This window comes from Astyanax mexicanus, chromosome 1 (genome assembly GCF_023375975.1).
Source record: "Astyanax mexicanus isolate ESR-SI-001 chromosome 1, AstMex3_surface, whole genome shotgun sequence".
Taxonomy (NCBI): Eukaryota; Metazoa; Chordata; class Actinopteri; order Characiformes; family Acestrorhamphidae; genus Astyanax; species Astyanax mexicanus.
In genome coordinates this window covers 112,078,336-112,099,945 of record NC_064408.1, presented here as the reverse complement: position 1 = coordinate 112,099,945, position 21,610 = coordinate 112,078,336, and the positions used below count along the sequence as shown (strand labels likewise).

The window sequence follows — 21,610 nt, the reverse complement described above, 5'->3', positions numbered from 1 at the left end:
TATATAATTTTTACCTTCTCCAACAAAAGGGCATCTTCTAAAAAGTTCCCTTTGTGGAATCTGTTCATTCATTGTTTATTTTTGGAAATCATTTATATTAAAAAACAATTTAATTTATTCTACTGGTTTGAATAATTGGACCAACTTCAATGGCAAATGAGAATTTGTTTTTATGGTTTCTAACAGTACGTTCTCTATCGGATTTTCTGAATTGTATTTCTGGGACTTAACCTGATGTAAGGAACTGCAGTATGCTGTTTTAATCTTGATTTGAATAATCAGAAAATGTAATTATGACTGGAGTAATAAGTGTATTAATGTTGTAAATGTACTCAGTGTTTACAAACTATATTGGTTCTATCCACACACTCCTACAGATGTCTACTCAGCCAGTAAGTTTTGATTACAACTCTGCAAAAAGTAACAGCAACAGTAAAACTATAGTCCACACTGTTATCGATTTACCTTTACTGCTGTTCATGTGTGTCCCACAATGCACCAGTATTCTCTACTAGGGATGCACAATGATATTGGTGTTATATCTGCATCAACAGATAACTGCTTTTTTATAAGCATTGGCATTGTCACATGTCTACATCAAAGGTCGGCAGTTAAATTTGGCCGCGGGCAACAAAAAAAAATCAGTTTTGGAAAATGGAGAAGTGTAATGGGATGGAGTGCTACAGACTAGTAGCTCTCCAGCTCAGAGGGTTGTTGAACCCAACTGCAGAACAGTTGATCTAAAAGCAGGTTACCCCACGAGGAAAGAAAATAATAAATAAATAAACACACACTCGGGATCAAGCTGGTGTTGTCAGGGTCACAGTCCAATTCTTTACCACTGCCCTGGCTAATGAATTGGGACACGGCTGAGAAAAAATGCCCGTATAAGGAGATAGGAAGCCAAAGAACGGGTGAAAAAACAAGAACTAACACTGAGCGCGACAGAGAGGCAGGGGAGGAATGTAAACAAAAGCTCCCTACAGAAGTGTTTTATTATTTATTATTTTCATTATCATGCATAGTTTCTATACAGTTTGTTAAAAGCTACAATGCAAGGTATATAAAATGTTACATTTACTTCTAAAGTTATATTGGGGTATCTAGTTTCTCTGTAAGTTATAGATGTGTATATCAGCATTGTTCCTAGAATTCCCACATCGGTGCATCCCTACTATTTGTGGCCAGATATATCAACAACAACAATTGATATTTGAAGAAAGATATTTGTTTTAGGTCATTCCTAAAACAATTCCTAAGGTGATATCTTTTCAAAAATTTGGAGTGTCCATTCTGCTGAAAAGAAATAGCACAACCTGCTCAAGTTGGTCAAGTAGATCAATCATGGTGGATGACCATCAAGACCATATTGACCAACCAAGCTGGTGGGCCAGCAAGGCCGGACTTGTTTTTAAGCAGCATGTGCAAGAATGACCATTAAATCAAATTGGACATAAACTAAAGCCCCATCTCAGGGGGTCCTGGGGTAATTTTCTCTTTTATGGGGCATCTTCTGTGACGCACCTTAATTTCACTTTTGGCGTGCGCTTCCACGGAGATTCATCTAAACACAACAGCGAGAGGAAATGGAGGAGCTACTGAACATGATATCACGTGACTGAGAAAGCCAAAAAACTCACTGGTCCTCCTTTTTTTTTAATTGTAGTCCGGATGCAAGTGTTTTATCACTGAAGTAGAAGTGTGAAATCTTTTTTACAGATGGATTGGACTTAACCTGGTCAGGAGCTGGTTAACCAGCTAGCCTACAAGCATAGGGTTTCCCCTGAATTGACAGCTTTTCAACCACCTTGACCATCAAATTCCAATTTAGATCTGATCTGAAACTGAGCTGGATTTTTCAGGAGGTCAGAGCTATACAGAGAGTGTACGTAAGCTGAGACCATTTCTGAATTTTTGCAAGTCACTCTAACAATGTGTGCTACCTGCCACTGGAGGAGACATGAAATGATTGAGAGAAAAAGCAGAGAGAGGGAGAAATTGAGATGGAGGAAAAGCCAGGCCGAGCACCTGCCTCTGCATGCATAATGCTCTCACAGTGCTAATGGCTTCTGCTCACACGGACCCTCAGGTGGCTAATGACTTCTAATGGAAACTTCGGTTTGTTTACACTTTACACGCAGGGAAAAGAAAGGAGCATTTTCTGACGTGAAAGTCGCATTCACTTAACGTTCCGCAAACAACACTGAGGTGAGGACAAATAACACACACTTAGTAAGTGTGGGCTCAGGAAGAAATGTTAGGAGGATGTGGAAATGGATTTGAAGATGGATAATTACAGCACTGCACAACAATCAGCTTCCACTTCATTAGAACCATCCACCATGTCCTTCCACTTTATAGTCACTTTTTCACGTCTCCACCTGAAAATACTTCATAGGTCTACTAGAAAAGTAGAGCTACAGACTGTAGCCAACCTATTTTTTTTAACACAGGTTTACTGATGTTTTTAAGGCGGTGGATTATTTCCAGCACAACAGTAACAAAGAACATAATATAGCACAACATCAGCGCTTAAACAACACTGTCCCAAAAGTACATTTCTTTATAGAGAGTCTAATTAGTTTTATTTAATTAGATGAACTGCAGCAAAAAAAAAAAATCACTGAGCAAATACTCCTAAGAGAGTATTTGTATAGCACTTTTTTTATCTTGCTTTCCCCACAATACAGCTGTGTTGTTACCCCACCCACTCACCACATCACTAGTGATGCCCCAACACAAAGAGGGTAACGACTAGTACATGCCTCCTCTGATACATCTGAAGTCAGCCACCGCCTCTTTTCCAACTGCTCCTGATTCAGCACTGCTGAGTAGCTCGGAGGAAGGTGAAGCAACTCATGCCATCTACCCACCCAGTGTGAGAGCAAGGCCAATTGTGCTCTCTCGGGCTCTGGCTGCTGATGCCAAACAGCATGACCGAGATTTAAGCCAGCAATCTTCTGACTGTGGCAACGCATAAGAACCACTCAAAGCCCTCTTTATAGCACCTGATCTTGACCTTGGTAACTTCCACCCACTCCCTACAACACTACTGGCAACATAAGTGCACAATGACATTGTTCATATCAATAACATACAGAATTCACTGTTATCTGAAATTAAGAAATTAAGAAATTTTGTCAACATCGTCCAACCCCAGAAATTATGGATTTACTGGTCCCAGTTTTATAAAATTTTACAGCCAGTTTTCTTCAGTATTCACATGATTTCCCAAATCATTTGATTAACGCCACCATATGGCGTAATAAAGCAGTAACTTTAGTAAGTCTAATGAGGAAGGGGGCAAATGTTAGGGAATTTAGAGCATCTATGTTTTAAAAAAAATAATAATATTTGACAACATTTATCGATACACTATTAATACAATACGACTAAAACCATACAATATATCACAATATTAATAAATTGTCTCACCCCTAGACTTAACCCCTGCTGAAAATGTGTGGAATGCTGTTGGTCATGCTATCAATACTCTTTTTTACCTTTACTGCTAAATTTGCAGGAACTGTATTTGAATATTCAAGTTAAATGGAATGGATTATCGCAGGAAACCATTAGGAACCTCTACAACTCCACAGCGTGATGTCTAGCATGTTGTGTTACACACTATATGCTACAAAATACATTTATATGTGTAGATCAATAAATATTTCCCATATTATTCCCATTTTTACACAACCATATACCTGCTATGTTGGTCCACTGTCCAAAAATATCCAGTCAAGAACTGCTCTGTGGTCAGACCACTGATAGAGATCTTGGGGATGACTCATACAAAGTGAACATTAACAGGATGGGACTATGTGGTTAGATTGTCTAACTGCCCCTAATGGAAGATGTTTCTAATAAAGTGAATGTCTAGGCTAGATTGTGTACTTTATATGGGTGTCAATATTAGGTTATATTCTCATGTAGGCCTCTCACGATAAACACATTATTGACTTATCATACAACAAATGGACGTGACCATTATAATATTGGATATTTGATAATAGTGAACTTGTCTATTGTGTTCTTTTGTATGTTCACATATATAACAGTGAACAGTACTCCATCCACACAGTGTGGACTGCAGTTTATGAAGAAAAAAGCATATATATTTCCCAAACTGTGATTGAATAAAATCGTTGTATTTAAAAGGGTATAACTGCTCTGTTATGATACACTGCCTGGTCAAAAAAAAATCACCCCCTGAATTTAACTAAGCAAATGATCTGGGGTTGCTACAAAAAAAGAGATGGAGTGAATGGAAAAAGTGCAGGTTTCAGTGATATTGTGATATTAAGTTAAACACTTGAGTTTTTTTTGGGACAGTGTTGGAAAGTGTTGGACAGGGTGGGAAAATATATCTCACTATAATAGGCATGTAAACAACAGTTAAAAATGCACACTTAGATTGGCATAAGTAAGGGTTATGAATACTAATATATACTCCGGTTAGCGCTGGGCGATATGGAAAAAAATCTTATCACGATACAGTTTTTCATATCAGCCGATATCGATATATATCACAATATAAATCAAATCACTCTTTGCTACACTTAGAGGTTTCTTTTTACTCATAAGTGACAGAATCAGGGAGTTATGGCCAAAATCACTAGTAGGCTCAGAGTCTTGAGGACAGACACTAGGATGTTCACATCTTGCCAGGTGGGTAAAAGGTGCTCAGACAGCTTTTAAATTGATTTTTAAAAGTCATTATACATCCACACAGGTCCAGAACCCCCCCACATGTTTGGCCCTTAAAGCAAGTAGAAGGGGACAAATATATAAACAAAAAAAAATCAGACCCTTTACATTATTTGTCTGTTTAAATTAAATTGCAATAGAACTTTTTAATACAATTATATTTAATCAAATAATTATTTCTCTCCCTGAATGCAGGCAACTACATAAAGCGAAATACAATAGTATATCACAGTGTTCATTTCGACAGGTGATTTTGATACAGTTTAGTCTTAGTCTTTTGACTAAAATGTATAATAGTTTTAGTTACATTTTAGTCTATGGGATATTATTAGTTTTAGTCTAGTTTTAGTCTAGTTTTAGTCTAATACATTTTGGTCATATAAAAAGTATGTATCACATGTATCACACATGTTTTACTGTTTTTCTATTTTTATATTTGTTGTTATTTTGAGATTATTTACTGCTAATGTTTATAAAATAATAGCCTTTAAGTGCTGAGCTGTGAGGCAGTTCCGCGCGCTGCCTGATCGCGTGCTGTGCCTGTTCACAGCACTACTTAAACGGGAAATAGAAAATAAAGTTTATCGAATCCTATCGTCTGGTTATCATAGCTATCGCTTTATACAGAAATAACAGTAATTTTGACAGCAATAAACATTGTTAATTGGTTAAATAATGTCTCAACTAATGATTAATTGATAATAGTTAAGACATGATTAAACATTATTAAATTTAATGCTCAAGATCTTAAATAAATAAATAATAATGAATTGAGATTAGTTAAAGAAATGTGCAATGATAAATAATGTCTTAATTAGTGTCAATTAAGAGCCGTTCTATAAGTAATGTTAACTAAAGTATCCTTACTAAAAATTGTAACCTCCACCCCATTGGTCGATGGAGCCCACCACACCAGTCATACTGTAAGTGCTTAAAATATCACTGTGTATGTGTGTGTGCGCGCATGCATGCGTGCGTGCTCTGTAGGATGCAATTATAAAACTGTTCTACCTTTGAGTCGATGGCTGAGTATCTGTTCCAGAATGGAGACAAAGTTGATGAACTCCGGAGACGTGTCGTCTATAGTCTCAAAGCAGGAGCGATCGATCAGCGTTTTCACAGAGAACCTGCAGAGACACACCAGCCAGGTCAAAAATACACCTCTCATTTCTCAAGGCCAATAGAGTGTTTTATTGCTACATTCAATCTAATCATGAGAAAAGCCTGTGAAATGTGCAATGTTTTTAAAGCTGTAATTACCACTCAAGAGTCTGGAAATGGAAATCGCATTTACATAAAAAATTCTATCTTTGCTTTCTGTGAGTACGGCCTCTGTTCCTAGGTTTCTCTATAGCTTTAAAAAAACAGAAAAAGCTGAATGTGGGATTTAAATGCTCTTTAAATGTTCAGATGTTTAAATGCGAAAAAAAAAAGTGAACATCCCTCAACTGTCATCCACTGTGTTTTTAACCCCATCATTTTGTATAGTGCATTGTTGTTACAAATAAACATTAAGTCAACACTAAAATTTCGAGAACACATTTTTAAGGTGACTATTTTTTTGGTATTTGTCTTCAACCTATTTGCCCAAAGGTACAGAGTTGGTAGATGTTAAGAAACCTTGGGTGGTATACCTGTTCACCTGGTATATCGGAGGGGAAATTAAAATTAAAGTATGCATTTTTCACATAACCCCATACTGCTAGAGGCATTGCGGAACGCTGTGTAGAACAGCGCCGACCAAAGAAGCAGATACAGAACACTAGCTAACCTAGCCAGTTATCAAGCTAACACACTTGAGTGATGGTAACAATACTTTATCTGAGGAGCTCCTGCTGCTGTTCCTTACTGTATGATTTTTTTTGCGAGTAAAATAGAAAAACTACAGCAAACAGCAAATAATGAACAGTAGTTCCCCACAGCCAGCAGCACACATGCAGCCCCAAAAAATGACACTCCCACCACCATGCTTGACTGTACGCAAGGCACATTTTTTACTCCTCTCCTGGTTGCCACACACAAATGCATGACACCTTCTGAACAAAACAATCTTATCTTGGTCACATTAGACAGCAGGACGTGGTTCCAGTAATCTATGTACTTGATCAGTTGTCTTCAGCAAACTGTTTGCGGGATTTCTTGTGCGTCATTCTTAGAAGAGGCTACTTTTTGGGACGACAGCCAGGCAGATCAATTTTATACAGTGTGAATGGTAGCTAAAATACAAATTCCACATCAGATTTGCTAAAATACAAATTCCACACCCTTGAAATGTGTCCAGATCATATTGTGATATAACATGTGATCAGTAACATATCAGATTAGCTAAAATACAAATTCCACACCCTTGAAAATGTGTCCAGTGTATACTATGATATAACGTGATTAGTAACATATCAGATTGGTAGCTAAAATACAAATCCCACACCCTTGAAAATGTGTGCAGGAAGGTAGACAGAAAGAGAGAGTGTCAGACACTGGACTGTCTGACTGAACTACTGTTCCATTCTAAACTTGGGGAGGTAAACAACACCTTGGACCAGACACTCTTTAAAAATAGATAAGGAAGAACAGTGGTCCCGTCACACTCCCATTCTACTGACCACACACACAACAGGGAGCAGCCGGAGGTCATGGATCAGATTCAAAAACAGCACGGCCATGCCTCGTTACCTTTCACGGCTTTGGCCTGGCAGCAGATCACTCACTAAAGGCCACTGAGCAACATCTTTTACATTGTCTCAGATTTGTGGTACAACATTATTATTATTCACTGTCTTTAGTGAGATTTTGGATACACAAATATGTATATACATACAGCTCTGGAAAAAATAAAATGATGAGATTCTTTGATTTTACCAAGTTGAAAACCTCTGGAATATAATCAAGAGGAAGATGGATGATCACAAACCATCAAACCAAACTGAACTGCTTGAATTTTTTGCACCAGGACTTGCATAAAGTTATCCAAAAGCAGAGTGTAAGACTGGTGGAGGAGAACATGCCAAGATGCATAAAAACTGTGATTACAAACCAGAGTTATTCCACCAAATATTGATTTCTGAACTCCTAACACTTTGACTATGAATATGAACTTGTTTTCTTTGCATTATTTGAGGTCTGAAAGCATCTTTTTTTGTTATTTCAGCCATTTCTCATTTTCTGCTAATAAATGCTCTAAATGACAATATTTTTATTCAGAATTTGGGAGAAATGTTGTCCGTAGTTTACAGAATAAAACAACCACGTTAATTTTACTTAAATATATACCTATAAATGGCAAAATCAGAGAAACTGATTCAAAAACTGAAGTGGTCTCTTATTTGTTTTCCAGAGCTGTATGTATATTGATAAGAAAATATTAGTGCACTTTTAATGAAGAAAAAAATGAAACATATCTGAGAAAAAAACAGAACTTAGAAAGCACTTTTTCTCAAGCAGAAGAGCAGATTAAACAGTAGAGCCAGGTTCACCCAAAACCATTGACATCTTATGCAAGAACTCGAAACCTGCAACATATGGTGGCCTGTACGACCTGGTTATTCTAAGACACAGGAGGAGACAAGACAGAAACAAAACACAAGCACATGGTGAACAAAAGAAACAGAGGAAGGACAAACACAGAAATGGGACAGAAAAAAAGACAAAACAGGAACATTTTTATTAAGATAGACTATATGCCCAAATGTTTTTGGACTCCAGTACTAATAAATGCATTAAGCAACTTTAATTTGCTCCTATTCCTGAGATAGACGTGTAAATGCACACACACACACACACACAGCTTGTTTACTCCCTGTAAAAAAGTACACTAAGTAACACTACACTAAGGAACTATGCCTAATGGAAAATGTGTATGTTGTGAGGTGTTATTTAATGAGTATGGATAAACATTGGCCAGTGTGCTCATGGCAATGGATGTGAATTTTTAGATTTGGAGCGAGACTGATTGTGAGGTGAGTGCCAGATGGACGGGATGTGATATTTATGAAGATAAACAGCAAGAACTCTTGCTATTTAACATTCCTTGACATACAGGGGGTTACGTGTTTTTTTTAACTTAAAAAATGTATTAAGACCTAAGAGAATGTCATTTGGATGAATTTGGATCAATTCAAACTGGAATTCATCTGTAATGTTTATTCCAAATAAACAGAAATTCCTGCAAGAAGAGTGTTTTTCCTCATTCTGATTTTACTATTCCTGCTCCATTATTTTTCCTCTGTCTCTCTCTCTCTCTCTTTCTCTCTTACACACACACACACACAATGTTGCCAAGGTTGACTAATGGGCAGACAACCAAGCTCATGAACTATAGTGAGAAAAAAAAAACCCAAATTTTTTCATGACATCAAGCACAACTATGTACTAAAGAGAATGGATGAACTGGCCTGTCTGCTAACAGCTACAGTGCATGCATGTTTTACTAATTTTCATATTGTTGGAAGAGACAGAGGTAGCAGTAATAATTTGTCCAGTTTAATGTGATAGCGTAGCAAAAAAGCTGAATGCAGTCTGTTACCCGTGTCTAGTATTTGAGGTTTCCTTCCTCTAGTTTCACAGTGGAGCTACGATGCTCACATAACCAGTAATTAAGTAGATTGGCCAAGAGAACACTGCAATGATTGTGACCGGAGCGACATACAGTATGGCTTCTTCTTTATATGATTCAGTTTTAGCTTGCATTGGTGGATTACACAGGTTTTCCTGAGCCAATGCAGTGATTTCCTTTACAGAATCAGTACAGTCTGTTTTTAATGCTTTGCCACCTGAGGGCCCGAAGATCACCAGCATCCAATACTGATCGTCAGCTTTGTTGCTACTACATAGGGCTTTCTCCAGGGAGTCTCTGAATCATTTTTCTGACATCATTCCACAATTTTTAGATGGAGTATTTCATAGATTAGTGAAGCTCTGCCCACTCTTGCTTTTGGTGTTTTACGTAAATTAGGTTTCTGACTCAACCACCACTGCCTAGCCTATTACCTTACTGCAGGCTGAATGAAGCACAAGCTCCTGCTATTGAAAAACAGTGCACAGGCCTTTACAGCTGGATGCTTTAAAACACTAAAAGCAGCAAGTGGGTTTATAGAGGAGATCAATTTGTTAACTGCATTATCTCCTATAGCCATGCACACCCTGGCATTAACTGACTTCCTGCTTCATAACCACAAATGTAAACATACACGAAACATATATACACCATATCAAAAGGGCATAGACATAGACAGCTTTCAATTGTTTAGTCCCCCTGAGGGGAAATTAGTGCATTATTTCGTGCCTTTTGCACTGCCTCCATCATATGTAATTACGGTCTGAAAGAAGTGTCTTTTTTATCCCGAAAATCGCCTCTCTCTGCGTTTTAGAGGACTGCTGCACACATCAGCATTCAGGAGCCAGGATACACAGTGACATTTCACAGCTAATTTCCCTTCTGACATTTTCCTTTCTCCAATCAACAAACATAAAAATGGGTGGAAAACAGGCCTCTCTTTCTCCTAGCCGGCAAAGTTACAAAAATAAAACTACTGTAGAGACTGATGTGAATCTATACAAATCCATTCAATTAAAGTTTACAGTGAAATAGTTGATTTTCCCTCATTTTATTTTACATGTGTATCAGAATACCTGAGAAAGCATATTTAAAAAACACTGAACCAGACCAGCTTCATATTTGTATTTATTTCGACCTCCTGTCAGTCTATATGAGCACTCCTAAGCACCACATTCCTTTAACTCTATTCTCTCTATTGTCTTTTCACCCAAACCCATATAGAGATGTGTGCAAAAATATATCGATGAGAGCAAAAAAACATATTAACAAGACCACTGATTACCGGATTTTATATCTGAAGTGCTTTTCCAAAATGGAGAGAATTAATATACTTGAAGAGAACAAACCTGGATGCAGAATTAGCAATGTTACATCTGTGTAAATGCTGTAAATATATACAGTACATAATGTGGTGAATTGTTTAAGTGATACACTTGATACACTACAAATCAATAAGATATATTTTTTAATAATTTAAGAGAGCGAAGTATAACAAAGCTTTTTGTGAACTTCCTTAAAAAATACTTTATATGTACTAATGGTTTGCTGCAGCCGGCTGAAACATTCTAACACAGGTAGTGACTGATAAACTCATTACACCTATTGTGTACTAATGGGAGATGTTTTAATAAAGTTTGGGAGATGTTTTAATTAAAGTTTATATTGCATTTCTACAGATTGTAAGCTTGTTGGTTTGTTTGTAAAATAAAAGAAGACATCTGATGCCATTCTGCTGATGTGGTAAAGATGCTGATGTTGGTGTAGCACAGCAGATCTGCCTTTAGCAGTTTAGAAATCAATGCAAATACCCAGCAAAGACAGACAGAGTGTGTGGAAGCAAGAGAGAGAGATCGACAGCAGGAGTAACAGGCTCTGATACGGCACACTGAGGGGCCGTATCTCTGCCACAGAGAGATGTGGAGGGATGGATGTCGTGTTTCTGTGGTGACTGCACTTCTCCCCCGTGGCCACCTGATTCATCACTTTCTGACAGCAACCAGTAAAGAGAAGCCATGACAAGGCTGAAGGGGACATCACAGAAGCAAACACACACAACTATAAAATCGCACACTATTTCACAGACACACACACAGACATATACTAGTTTGTCATGACTCTTGTTTTCAGCTCAGCCAGGATACAGCTGGCTGAACAGCAGAGCGAGTCAGAGTGCACAGCTTATCAGCCAGGTAAACATAAGCCCCAAATTTAAAGTGACAGATTTGGCCAAAAATCTAATTTACACCATCCCCCAACCTGACCACCCCCATAGTCATTGTCTACATTGTATTTTTCAGTAAAAGGAAAATGTACAAAAGAGTTTTGCTATGTATTAAATCATTTAAAAGAACCAACTACAAGAGTAGTTTTCCAAATATTTGAAACATTTAAACATTCAACCCCAAGGCCATGACCCATTCCCATTTCACCCTAGGCGCATTTCACCACTTCCAACCCCTCTGTTTTGCCTATTTATGCCTAGGGGTAGGTTGTCCTGATTCTTGTAAGGCTTGAGGGGTAGGATGTAGTGTTAGAGATATATGGCCCTATACAACCTCAAATTGAGATTTTTTAAAGGCAAGCTACAAACAAAGGGAAAAGAGAAATCACTGGCAAGATGGCAGCACAAGCACAAGTAATTTTCTTGTAAAAAATATATGATAACCACTATATTTCCATAGTTTAATGTGTAAATTCAATGTTTTATTTCCTTCATAACATTTTTTTTTAAATCACTACTAGTGCGTCTTGGTAGCTAACTAGCTAAAGGTCCCATTCCTGTTCCACCAGACAGCAGAGGCAGCACCATTTAAGGTGGAATGGAAAAATAATAAAAAAGATTATATTAAACAATTTCAGCTCCTAATCAAAGAGAAATTAAGGGTTAGGCAATAACAATTCATTATTGTACCACCTGCCTCCTTGTTGGAAACATATCCTAAAATGCCCTAAAATGAACTAATATCCAGCAGCTAGGTTGCTGAACTTTAGCACCCTAAGGCTATCGCATCAGCCCTGCAGGGTCACGTACAGGTTCATGAAGAGTTGTCCCAATTCTTAGGAGGAGGAATTAACAGGAGTTACAGTTAAATACAAGGGGTAGGGGTACAAATTAAAAATGGGATTGGGCCCAAGACTAGGCTTAAATTGTGTCTGGGAAAATTGAACCCAGGACTAGGCAAACACTCCCTTCATTTATGTCACATATTTGACAGCACTACTTGGTAGCATTACTTAGTACAATGCTGGTCAGTGTGGCTGCCTGTAAGCTGATAAACCAAGTCAGTTAGTTATTGCTCTCCTTCTAATTTTACAATGGGACCAACAGAGTTTCTGTCTGTCTGATTTTGATCTATCTAAGGAAGTTCAACTGTCCAATGGTGCTGCATCAGTAGCAGTTTAAAAAATTGCTTGGCTGGCTTCATGTGACTTAAAGGAAGCACATGTTAACCATCACCCTCTCAACACTGGTAGAATCATGTGATCACAGAGTCTGAAATACTGTGTGGGAATTATAAATCACTATTTTACAGATGAAACAATTTGTGCAACCTTTACTGGACTTGTGTCATGTTCAGGGGATTATTCCTGGCTTGCACCCAATGAATTCTGGAACCACTGTGACTGGATGTATGTATGCGTTTAAATGAGTAATTATCTAAATATTCATCATTGATTCCTTGCTGCATTAAAATAAAGTAATGTAATCCAGTGGCTCCAAGTGCAGCCCTATGTTTGTTTCAACTCAACTAGGAAAACACAAGGATAAAGCAAAACTGTGGACCATATGGAGCTTCCTGATGAGAGGATGGGAAATAAAACACTGTCACATAAAAAATTATATACAGTATTTCCAAGCAAGATATACATATAAAATACATTTAATACATGTCCTTTAAAGTCTAAGAATTTTTATGTATAATTTTTATCTAATTTTCTCCCCAACTTACAAGACCGATTACCCAACCCACTCATTAGGACTCCCCCAATCACTAGTGATGCTCCAACACCAGTAGGGGGTAAAGACTAGCATATGCCTCCTCCGATACATGTGAAGTCAGACTCCACCTCTTTTTGAACTGCTGCTGATGCAGCATTACCGAGTAGCATCACAGCACACTTGGGAAAAGCGCAGCGACTGGGTTCTGATACATTAGCTCACAGACACCATGTGCTGATTGACATCACCCTTTAGAGTGATGCGTGTAGAAAGCGCCATCTACCCAGCCAGAGAGAGCAAGGCCAACTGTGCTCTCTCAGGGCTCCAGCAGCTGATGTCAAAAAAAGGGTAGGGGTTTATCCGTTCCTAAAATAACAAATGCCCTTAAACTGCTTTCACAAGTTTCTGCGGTTCACTTACTGGAACACTGCAAAAGGCAATCTACTGAAGGAATGGAAACACAGCTCTGTTCATCACTGAACGACAGCTCATTGGAAAAACACCAAAAACAACAACAACTCATTTGCTTTGCTCTCGTTCACCTCCAGACACGCACACACTTCATTCAGACTCTGTGCTCAAGTCTATTGAGGAAGGCTGCCTCTGAATAGTCTTTGTAGCATCATGTTGACTAGTGGCCTACACAACGACTGGGCTCCTGCTGGGTCCCTCGAGGGTGTCTGACATTAGCGGGCATTTATATTGGCACCATGCCACGATGGCTTTTCCTACTTCAAAGGAGTGCAACGTGGCACTGCCTTGCATAGTTGGACCACTAAATGTAAATCAGCCCGACCAAATTCAATGAATTCAAATAATTTCAATAGCAATTACTTAATTTGTGGCTATTGTCTTGAAGATGGGAGTGCACAGAGAAAACTAGCAATTGTTTGCATAAGGTTAAAAACACATGAACGTGCTTGCTTCTTTCTAGACAGGGGCATTGTAGGGCTTCCTGAAATTCTTGGACGTAAAAACATGCCTCGGCCAGGGATCTGGATCGATCCAGTGCATTACATGAAGCTTACAAATATTGGTAAGTATTTTAAGATCACTAAAATGATTTATAACTTTTAAAATTCCTTTTAAAAGATGTTGCATTCCTAACATTGTTTTAATTGCCTTGATTGTGTACATGCTTATTCTCAGAGACAGGTAAGGCTTAGATGTGACCTTTAAGAGCGAATTTACTGCCACGTCATTAAGTATGCATGCGGCTTCTTGACTCCAATGTTTATACACATAACAACACACGCTCTGGTGAGTGCTGCACTACACAAAATAACCCACCCCTTGCTCTGATCTAAGAGCTAAGCCAAATTGTGCCTATACAGATCTCTACGGTGAAGTAAGTTTTTACAAACAGTTACCGTATTTTTCGGACTATAAGGCACACTTAAAAACTTTTAATTTTCACAAAAACTGACAGTGCGTCTTATAATACGGTGCGCCTTTTGTATGGATTTTACTCGTCAGGTTGTAAGGAGCAGTAAACACACACTCCGTGCAGCGTTATAGAGAGTTTCAGTGCTATACAGAGTCCAGAGCCGTGCAGCTCCGAGGCTGAGCAGCAATAGCATTAGCTAGATGCTAACCGCTAAGCTAGCTAGCTTATTCACTGAGATCAGTATTATCTAAATTTTACTCGTCAGGTTGTAAGGAGCAGTAAACACACACTCCGTGCAGCGTTATACAGAGTTTCAGTGCTATACAGAGTCCAGAGCCGTGCAGCTCCGAGGCTGGAGCAGCAAATAGCATTACCTAGCTTATTCACTGTTCAGAGATCAGTATTATCTAAATTTTACTCGTCAGGTTGTAAGGAGCAGTAAACACACACTCCGTGCAGCGTTATACAGAGTTTCAGTGCTATACAGAGTCCAGAGCCGTGCAGCTCCGAGGCTGGAGCAGCAAATAGCATTAGCTAGCTTATTCACTGTTCAGAGATCAGTATTATCTAAATTTTACCCGTCAGGTGTAAGGAGCAGTAAACACACACTCCGTGCAGAGCCGTGCCGCTCCGAGGCTGGAGCAGCAATAGCTAGATGCTAACCGCTTAGCTAGCTAGCTTTTTCACTGTTCAGAGATCACTATTTTCTAAATTTAGCACTTTTAATACTGCTGGAGCAGTATTATTAGAGTTAGATGCTAATCGCTAAGCGTTCACCGTTCAGAGGTGAGTTATCGGCCTGTAAGTCTGTGCTGCTTTGCCTGGCTAGCATTAGCTAGATGCTAAGCGCTAACTCTCTCAGAGGTGAGTTTTATCAGCCTGTAATCTGCTTGTTTACCGTGTTAAAACAAGCTACGGGGGACGAATCGCTAGCTAATATCTCACTGTCTTACCAGAACACGCAGGATTACTCAGTGTAACGCTGTCGTTTAAGTTTGGGTTAACTTTACTAGTTTAGGTGACTAGCTAGCGTGCTAGCGGATAGCTATGCTAACGCTGGTGCAGCAAGCCTTAGTGGACATCTGGAAATCTAAGCTTACTGTAAATAAACTGAAGCACGTTACTCACCCAAATAAACAGTTTTCAGGAGAGGAATCTGTGTAGATTAATATCCAGCACTCGTTTGACTTTGAAATAGCTAGATTTGTATACTGAGACGCTCCACCGGCAAGCGACCACCCCCGGTGGGGGAAGGGAAACATGGCGCCACCCCTGTTCACTTTGATATAGGCACCCTTTCTAGTGTCACTTAACGCGCCTTATAATGCGATGCGCCCTATGTATGGAAAAATAGCAGAAAATAGGCGTTCTTTGATAGTGCGTCTTATAATACGGTGCGCCTTATAGTCCGAAAAATACGGTAATTAATCTGTAAAGATGAGCAGTAGCTTACTGTGCAAAGAATAGAGTCACACACCTTCTGTGTGTGCTGTTCTCTGCTCTTTGTGTTCATAGCCATGTGTATGTTGGTCTTGCCCTGTGGAAGAACCTGCTCCAAACCTTCTCCAAACACCCTGGCAAGTGAACTGATTGCCCATAAGGATTTTGGTAGGGTTTAGACAGGTTAACCGTGATGCGAATAGCCAACCTTAGCAGGTTGGAATGCTAAGAGACACAGCATCAGGGCTTGACAGGGTTGGGAAGGTTAGCAACGATACACTAGAGCCCTATGATTTCCGACAATGTAACCTGGTGCTGGTGTGCTGATCTTCGTAACTGAAGACCGGAGTAATGTAAAGACATCATACACATATCACATACAACAGCAGAATTTACCATATCTAACAAGCAAAGAGACATCATTCTGATATCAAAAACCAGCCAATAATTCATCTCGGAATACAGTAAGCATTCAAGCTAATACGCTCTATATGAAGTATACTATAATATACTTATACATATTCCACATATTATATCAATCCACAACCTACTAATCTAACCAACACAGCGTTATCCATCTGTTATTAAACACCAGCCGTTAATTCAGCTCGGAAAACAGTTAGCATCGCCAGTTAGTGGTCATATATCCCAATTCTGTTAGTATTTGGCTAATATACAGAGTTGATATATTTGAATTATTACAGAACAACTTATTTCAGCTATTATTATAAAAATGAAATTTTTAAAAATTTTAGTTACTCTTCAAGAAATATTTGAGTAGCCAAGAATCTTCTGAAAATAATCTCTGGCATGTGTGACCATCTTCAATAACTGCCTTGTCATTTTTAAGTGAATAAAGGTTCAGCTATAAAATTGGTCTAGGGTTGTAAGGGACGCACAGTACTAACAGCACTTGCTAAAAGCTAAAGCTAAAAAGGAGTTTGCACTATTTGTTCATAATCTGTGGTCCCTTTTAAAATGCAGCAGGCTCCCTGACTTTTATGGTTAGGTAGAACCCCTGCAGCATTTGTTCCCCCAAAAACAAATCAGATTTCATAGGGCCTCACAATATTTACAGGATGTCTAGGAAGGATTGGAGCCGTGATGCTAACAGACACAGCAGTCGGGCTCGGCAGGTTACCCATGATGCTAACACTAGGCCTCTGCAGAGTTGGTGCCTTTCTGTTACTGCAGATCCAGACCAAAGCACTGACAGCAGTTAAGCTGTGTGATCTCTTAGGGAATAGGACATGAAGCACATGTTTAAAATGCAGGGCTGTTCTGACAGACCTACTCAACCCGAGTGGATGAGTCAAACCAAGGCACTTCAACAAAGCACAATTACCACTTAAAACGCTGACTGGAAATGTGCAGCATACAAAAGTGGCCAACACACTGCCACACACACACCTACGCGACAATAGATCAGAGTCACACCATTTTTCACACATATGACAATCACGATTTTTGGAATTTCTCGATTTTTCTGTGGACTTGTTTATTAGTTTAAAGCAGGAGTGGAGAACTGAAAGTGCAGGCTCCCAAAATGTTTGACAGGCTTCAATATTTAAAGTGTTTATCCTGCTTTTGTTGGAGAAACTGCTGCTACTTTCCTACTCCCCTTCATATGTTCATATGTGTATTTGTCCACATATCTATTTTATTCCATTTTATTTTATGTTATTTATTTAAATTGATCTATTTAACAATAGCTCTTTAGGTGTAACTGGACCATGAGAATACAATTTCATTCCACCTCATATACCACATGTTATTTGAATGACAATAAAGTCTTCTTTAATCCTTGTATCCTTCAAAAATTAGAACAGATGAACAGGGTATTCAAAGGGTGTCTGAGGAAAAATATGTTTGAAGGAACATGTACTGATTGTTTTTTTTGCAGTCATAAACATAATTTGATTCAATTTTCGTGTTTTTCTATTATTTTAAGTGTTGCTTAGATACATTGAACAACACAGTGACTCAGAATTGAAACCCAGCTGTACTGTAGCTGTACTGAGTACCTCCTGGGGTCAAGAAAAATGTGAAAGGATTAGGCAGCCGTGAGGGTCAGGCAGGTCTGCAGAACTGTAAATTGAGAAACACTGACTTACAGGTTATCCAAGCAGTTATCTGCAGTTCACCAGTAGATGCAGCGGTTTAAGCACATTTACTGTGTTCCCAAATCAACCAGTTCCTCACACTGTACATCACGCCCTTTCAGCAAAGCATGCGAGACGAATCAAATCCTCATTAAGCAGTCTCCATATTCAGGCTGTTACAATGATTTAATCAGCCTTTGTGAGTCATCATTGATTACAGTCCTCATTCAGGGTTTGATTAGAGATCTGTAAATAGAGTTGCCGGCCTGTGCTCCTGGAGAGATAGCCTTTTAATCACAGTATGTGCCAATACTTTCCCCTCAAGTCTCCACACCCTCATTTACCACATTGCTCAACCATGGCTACCAGAGTGTGGCTCTGAAGATGGTTGTTTTAGCTTTAACTGCATATAAATATACATCAAATTCAAAGTTCAAAAAGCTATCTTTTTTACCATCACTAACCGAACACTAGGGGCGTGCCATATCATATCGTATGCGATAATATCGCCAACATTTTTCAATATCATGAACGATATTATACCCTGAAATATCGTGCCATATCACCCACCCCTAATTATCACATCAGGGTACCACTTTTTTACTGTTTTTAGCAAAAGAAAAATTCACACTATTCTCATTTCCCATTATATATCTACTAGAGACAGATTATATCTGTCCAGTATCATTTATTTTACTTTAATCCTGGATATATGGAGAGATATATGGAGTGCATTATTAGTATCATTACATTCTGCAACATTGACTTCTGTTATAAAGCTGATAAAATTCTTTTATTTTTTTTATTATCTCAGTTAGGGGTGTGCCACATCATATCGTATGCAAAAATACATTTTGTTGCAGTAGTGTATTCTTAAAATATTTTTTTTATTCAGTTTTGTCATTGCAGAGTATCGTTATTGCGAAAATACTATGAAAAATCGTTTCTACATCATTTACTTGATTTTGTTACAAATCTGATAAAGTTCTTGTATTTTTTTATATCCCAGTAAGGTGAGTGCCATATCATATTATATGCTATAATAAGATTACATTTTCATTTTGTTGCAGTAGTGTATTTTTTAAATATTTTTTTTATTCAGTGTTTTGTCATTTCGCCAAGAGTTTTGTTATCTCAAAAATAAAATGACATATTGTGATATTATTTTAGGGGCATATTGCCCACCCCTACCCCACACTTACAAAACACGACACCAGAGCTACATAATTCTCAATACTAACATAACAGACTTCCTGGGTCATTTTACTGTAAGCCCAACACTGACCTAATACACCTTCAAAGTCATTGCATTAGAGTCAACACCAGCCTACCACATCTCTATGATCTCTAGAATGGCACTGTTCAGGTAAATGTATTTTGCTTAGTTGGTTTGTCTGCAAGGACATTAAAAATGTTAAGGGTTCAATATATATATTTTTAATGGAAGTGTGTAATAGATTTTTGTTTAAAAAGTAGTAGAAAAAGCCGTTATAGTCTAGGGCAGCACGATATTGAAAAAAATTGACATTGCATTTTTTTTCTGTAATATATAGCGATGTTAGAAAATGCGTGAATTCTCACCAAATTTTGCCAGACGTCTATGATCCAACATGTTGAGATAGTAATAATGCAATTTGTGTATCAATGATTGGAGCAAATTAAATAGTGTTGGGTACATATAATCGTTAACCTGACAGAGACTGTCCTGAAAAATGAGAACAGTGTGATTTTTTCTTTGTAACAAACAGCATTTTTAAATGTAATTTGACATTGCACAAAACATTTTACACACTACACATGCCATACATTGATTTTATACTGATACTGAACTGATATTGTTTCTGTCCGATGTCCAATGTGCATTTTTAGTTTGAACACACAAATTGTCCCAACCAAATTGTCCCTTATTCAAATTACCTGAAATGAACTCTTTTTAAATTGACGTCTACTGGAAGTCAGGTTTTTTTTATCTCTCTCTCTCTCTCTCTCTCTCCTAGAAAGCTGTTGTTTTGCAGATGCACATTTTTTCATCAGACATTAATGACATATTGTGTTGCCCAAATTCATCACCACATCATCAACAGAGATTTTTTTTATATATCAGTGTTTTTTTATTTTTTATCTTTTCACTGCATCTTTAATGACAATATTTAGCATACTTTGCCAGGCCAAAAAAATCATTAATCTAATTTTTGGTTGTTCCCCCTTTAGCTTTGATTGTGGTACGCATTCACTGTGGCATTGTTTCAATAGGCTTTTGCAGTGTCCCAAGATTTATTTCAGTCCAGAGTTGATTTAATTTTTCACCAAGATCTTGCCGCATTGATGAAGGTAGAGTCTGACCTCTGCACAAAGTCTTCTCCAGCACATCCCAAAGATTCTCAATGAGGTTAAGGTCAGGACTGAATCACTCTTTCACAATTCCAGTCTCATTAATCCTGTTATTATCATCTTTGAATATGCCTGTGTCATCAGGGAAGAAAAAAATCCATTAATGGAATAACCTGGTCTATATTCAGTATATTCAGGTAGTCAGCTGACCCCATCCATTCAGCAAATACTATTGCTGAACCTAAACCTAGACAACTGCAGCAGATACCACAGATCATTTGCTTTGTTTGGCCAGGCAGTGCTCATCAGAAAACTATCTATCTGTACTCTCCTGAATCAGCCAATCAGCATCCTCCTTCTCCTCCTCCTCCTCCCATCCTTCTCATTATTATCAGCAGCATCAGCATCAACAGCTTCACCTGTACAACTTGCATGGAGCACGCATGACGTCATGCTCTTACAATAGCTCTGCCACTCGTTTCCATTTATCAACCCGTTACGCAGCGTTACGCAGACTCTCGCGCACAGACAGGCGCTCCAGCAGAGAAAACAGAGGCAGAAATTAAATAATAAAAAAGCCACAATTTCCAGCAGAAACCCAGGAGCTGCAGTAAGGTTCCCCGGCCAGATAAATCGAGCTCCGAGTGGTGAAACCGAGCTGAACTCACCTGCAAACCGTGATAAAATTCCGCCTCTCCACGGCTCGGTTCCGCGCCGCGGCTTTCTTACGCGCCCCGTTGATGGATGCCATGCCTCGGCTGGTCTGCAGCCCCGCTCCGCCCCTGCGCGGCTGGCTCTCTGCTCCCCGGGTCCTGGTGTTTCTCCGGCGGCTGCAGGTTTCGCTGGTCGCCGCTCGGCTCCAGTGAGTGACTGATAGAGGAGCAGCAGTGCTGAGTGAGGCAGGCGGTCACAAGACCACACAACACTCAGGAGGAGGAGGAGGAGGAGGAGGAGGGGGGGGGTTAACGTAGCTTTCAGAATCACATGCCGAGACTGGTACTATACACCGCACACCCGCGCACGCGCTCACACACGCACGGGCTATGGGAGTTTCCCCATTGAGTGATTCTCTGGGTGCGTCCCGAACTGCCCACTGCTCCCTACGTAGTGAGCTACCTACATGGGTCAAGTGAGGACATCACTAC

At 38.9% G+C, this 21,610-nt stretch overlaps 1 protein-coding gene across 1 annotated transcript in view; it reads right to left on the bottom strand.

The window, feature by feature from the left end:
• The window catches only part of rundc3b (RUN domain containing 3b), a 44,620-nt gene extending 23,256 nt beyond the window's left edge, over positions 1-21,364 (bottom strand). The window contains exons 1-2 of the mRNA XM_007242088.4: positions 21,134-21,364; positions 5,722-5,837 (exon numbers count right to left, since the gene is read on the bottom strand). Of these exons, the coding sequence (XP_007242150.1) occupies positions 5,722-5,837; positions 21,134-21,216 (199 nt within the window). The 5' untranslated portion in view covers positions 21,217-21,364. The remainder of the gene's footprint in view (positions 1-5,721; positions 5,838-21,133) is intronic.
• Between the last annotated feature and the right edge of the window lie 246 nt (positions 21,365-21,610).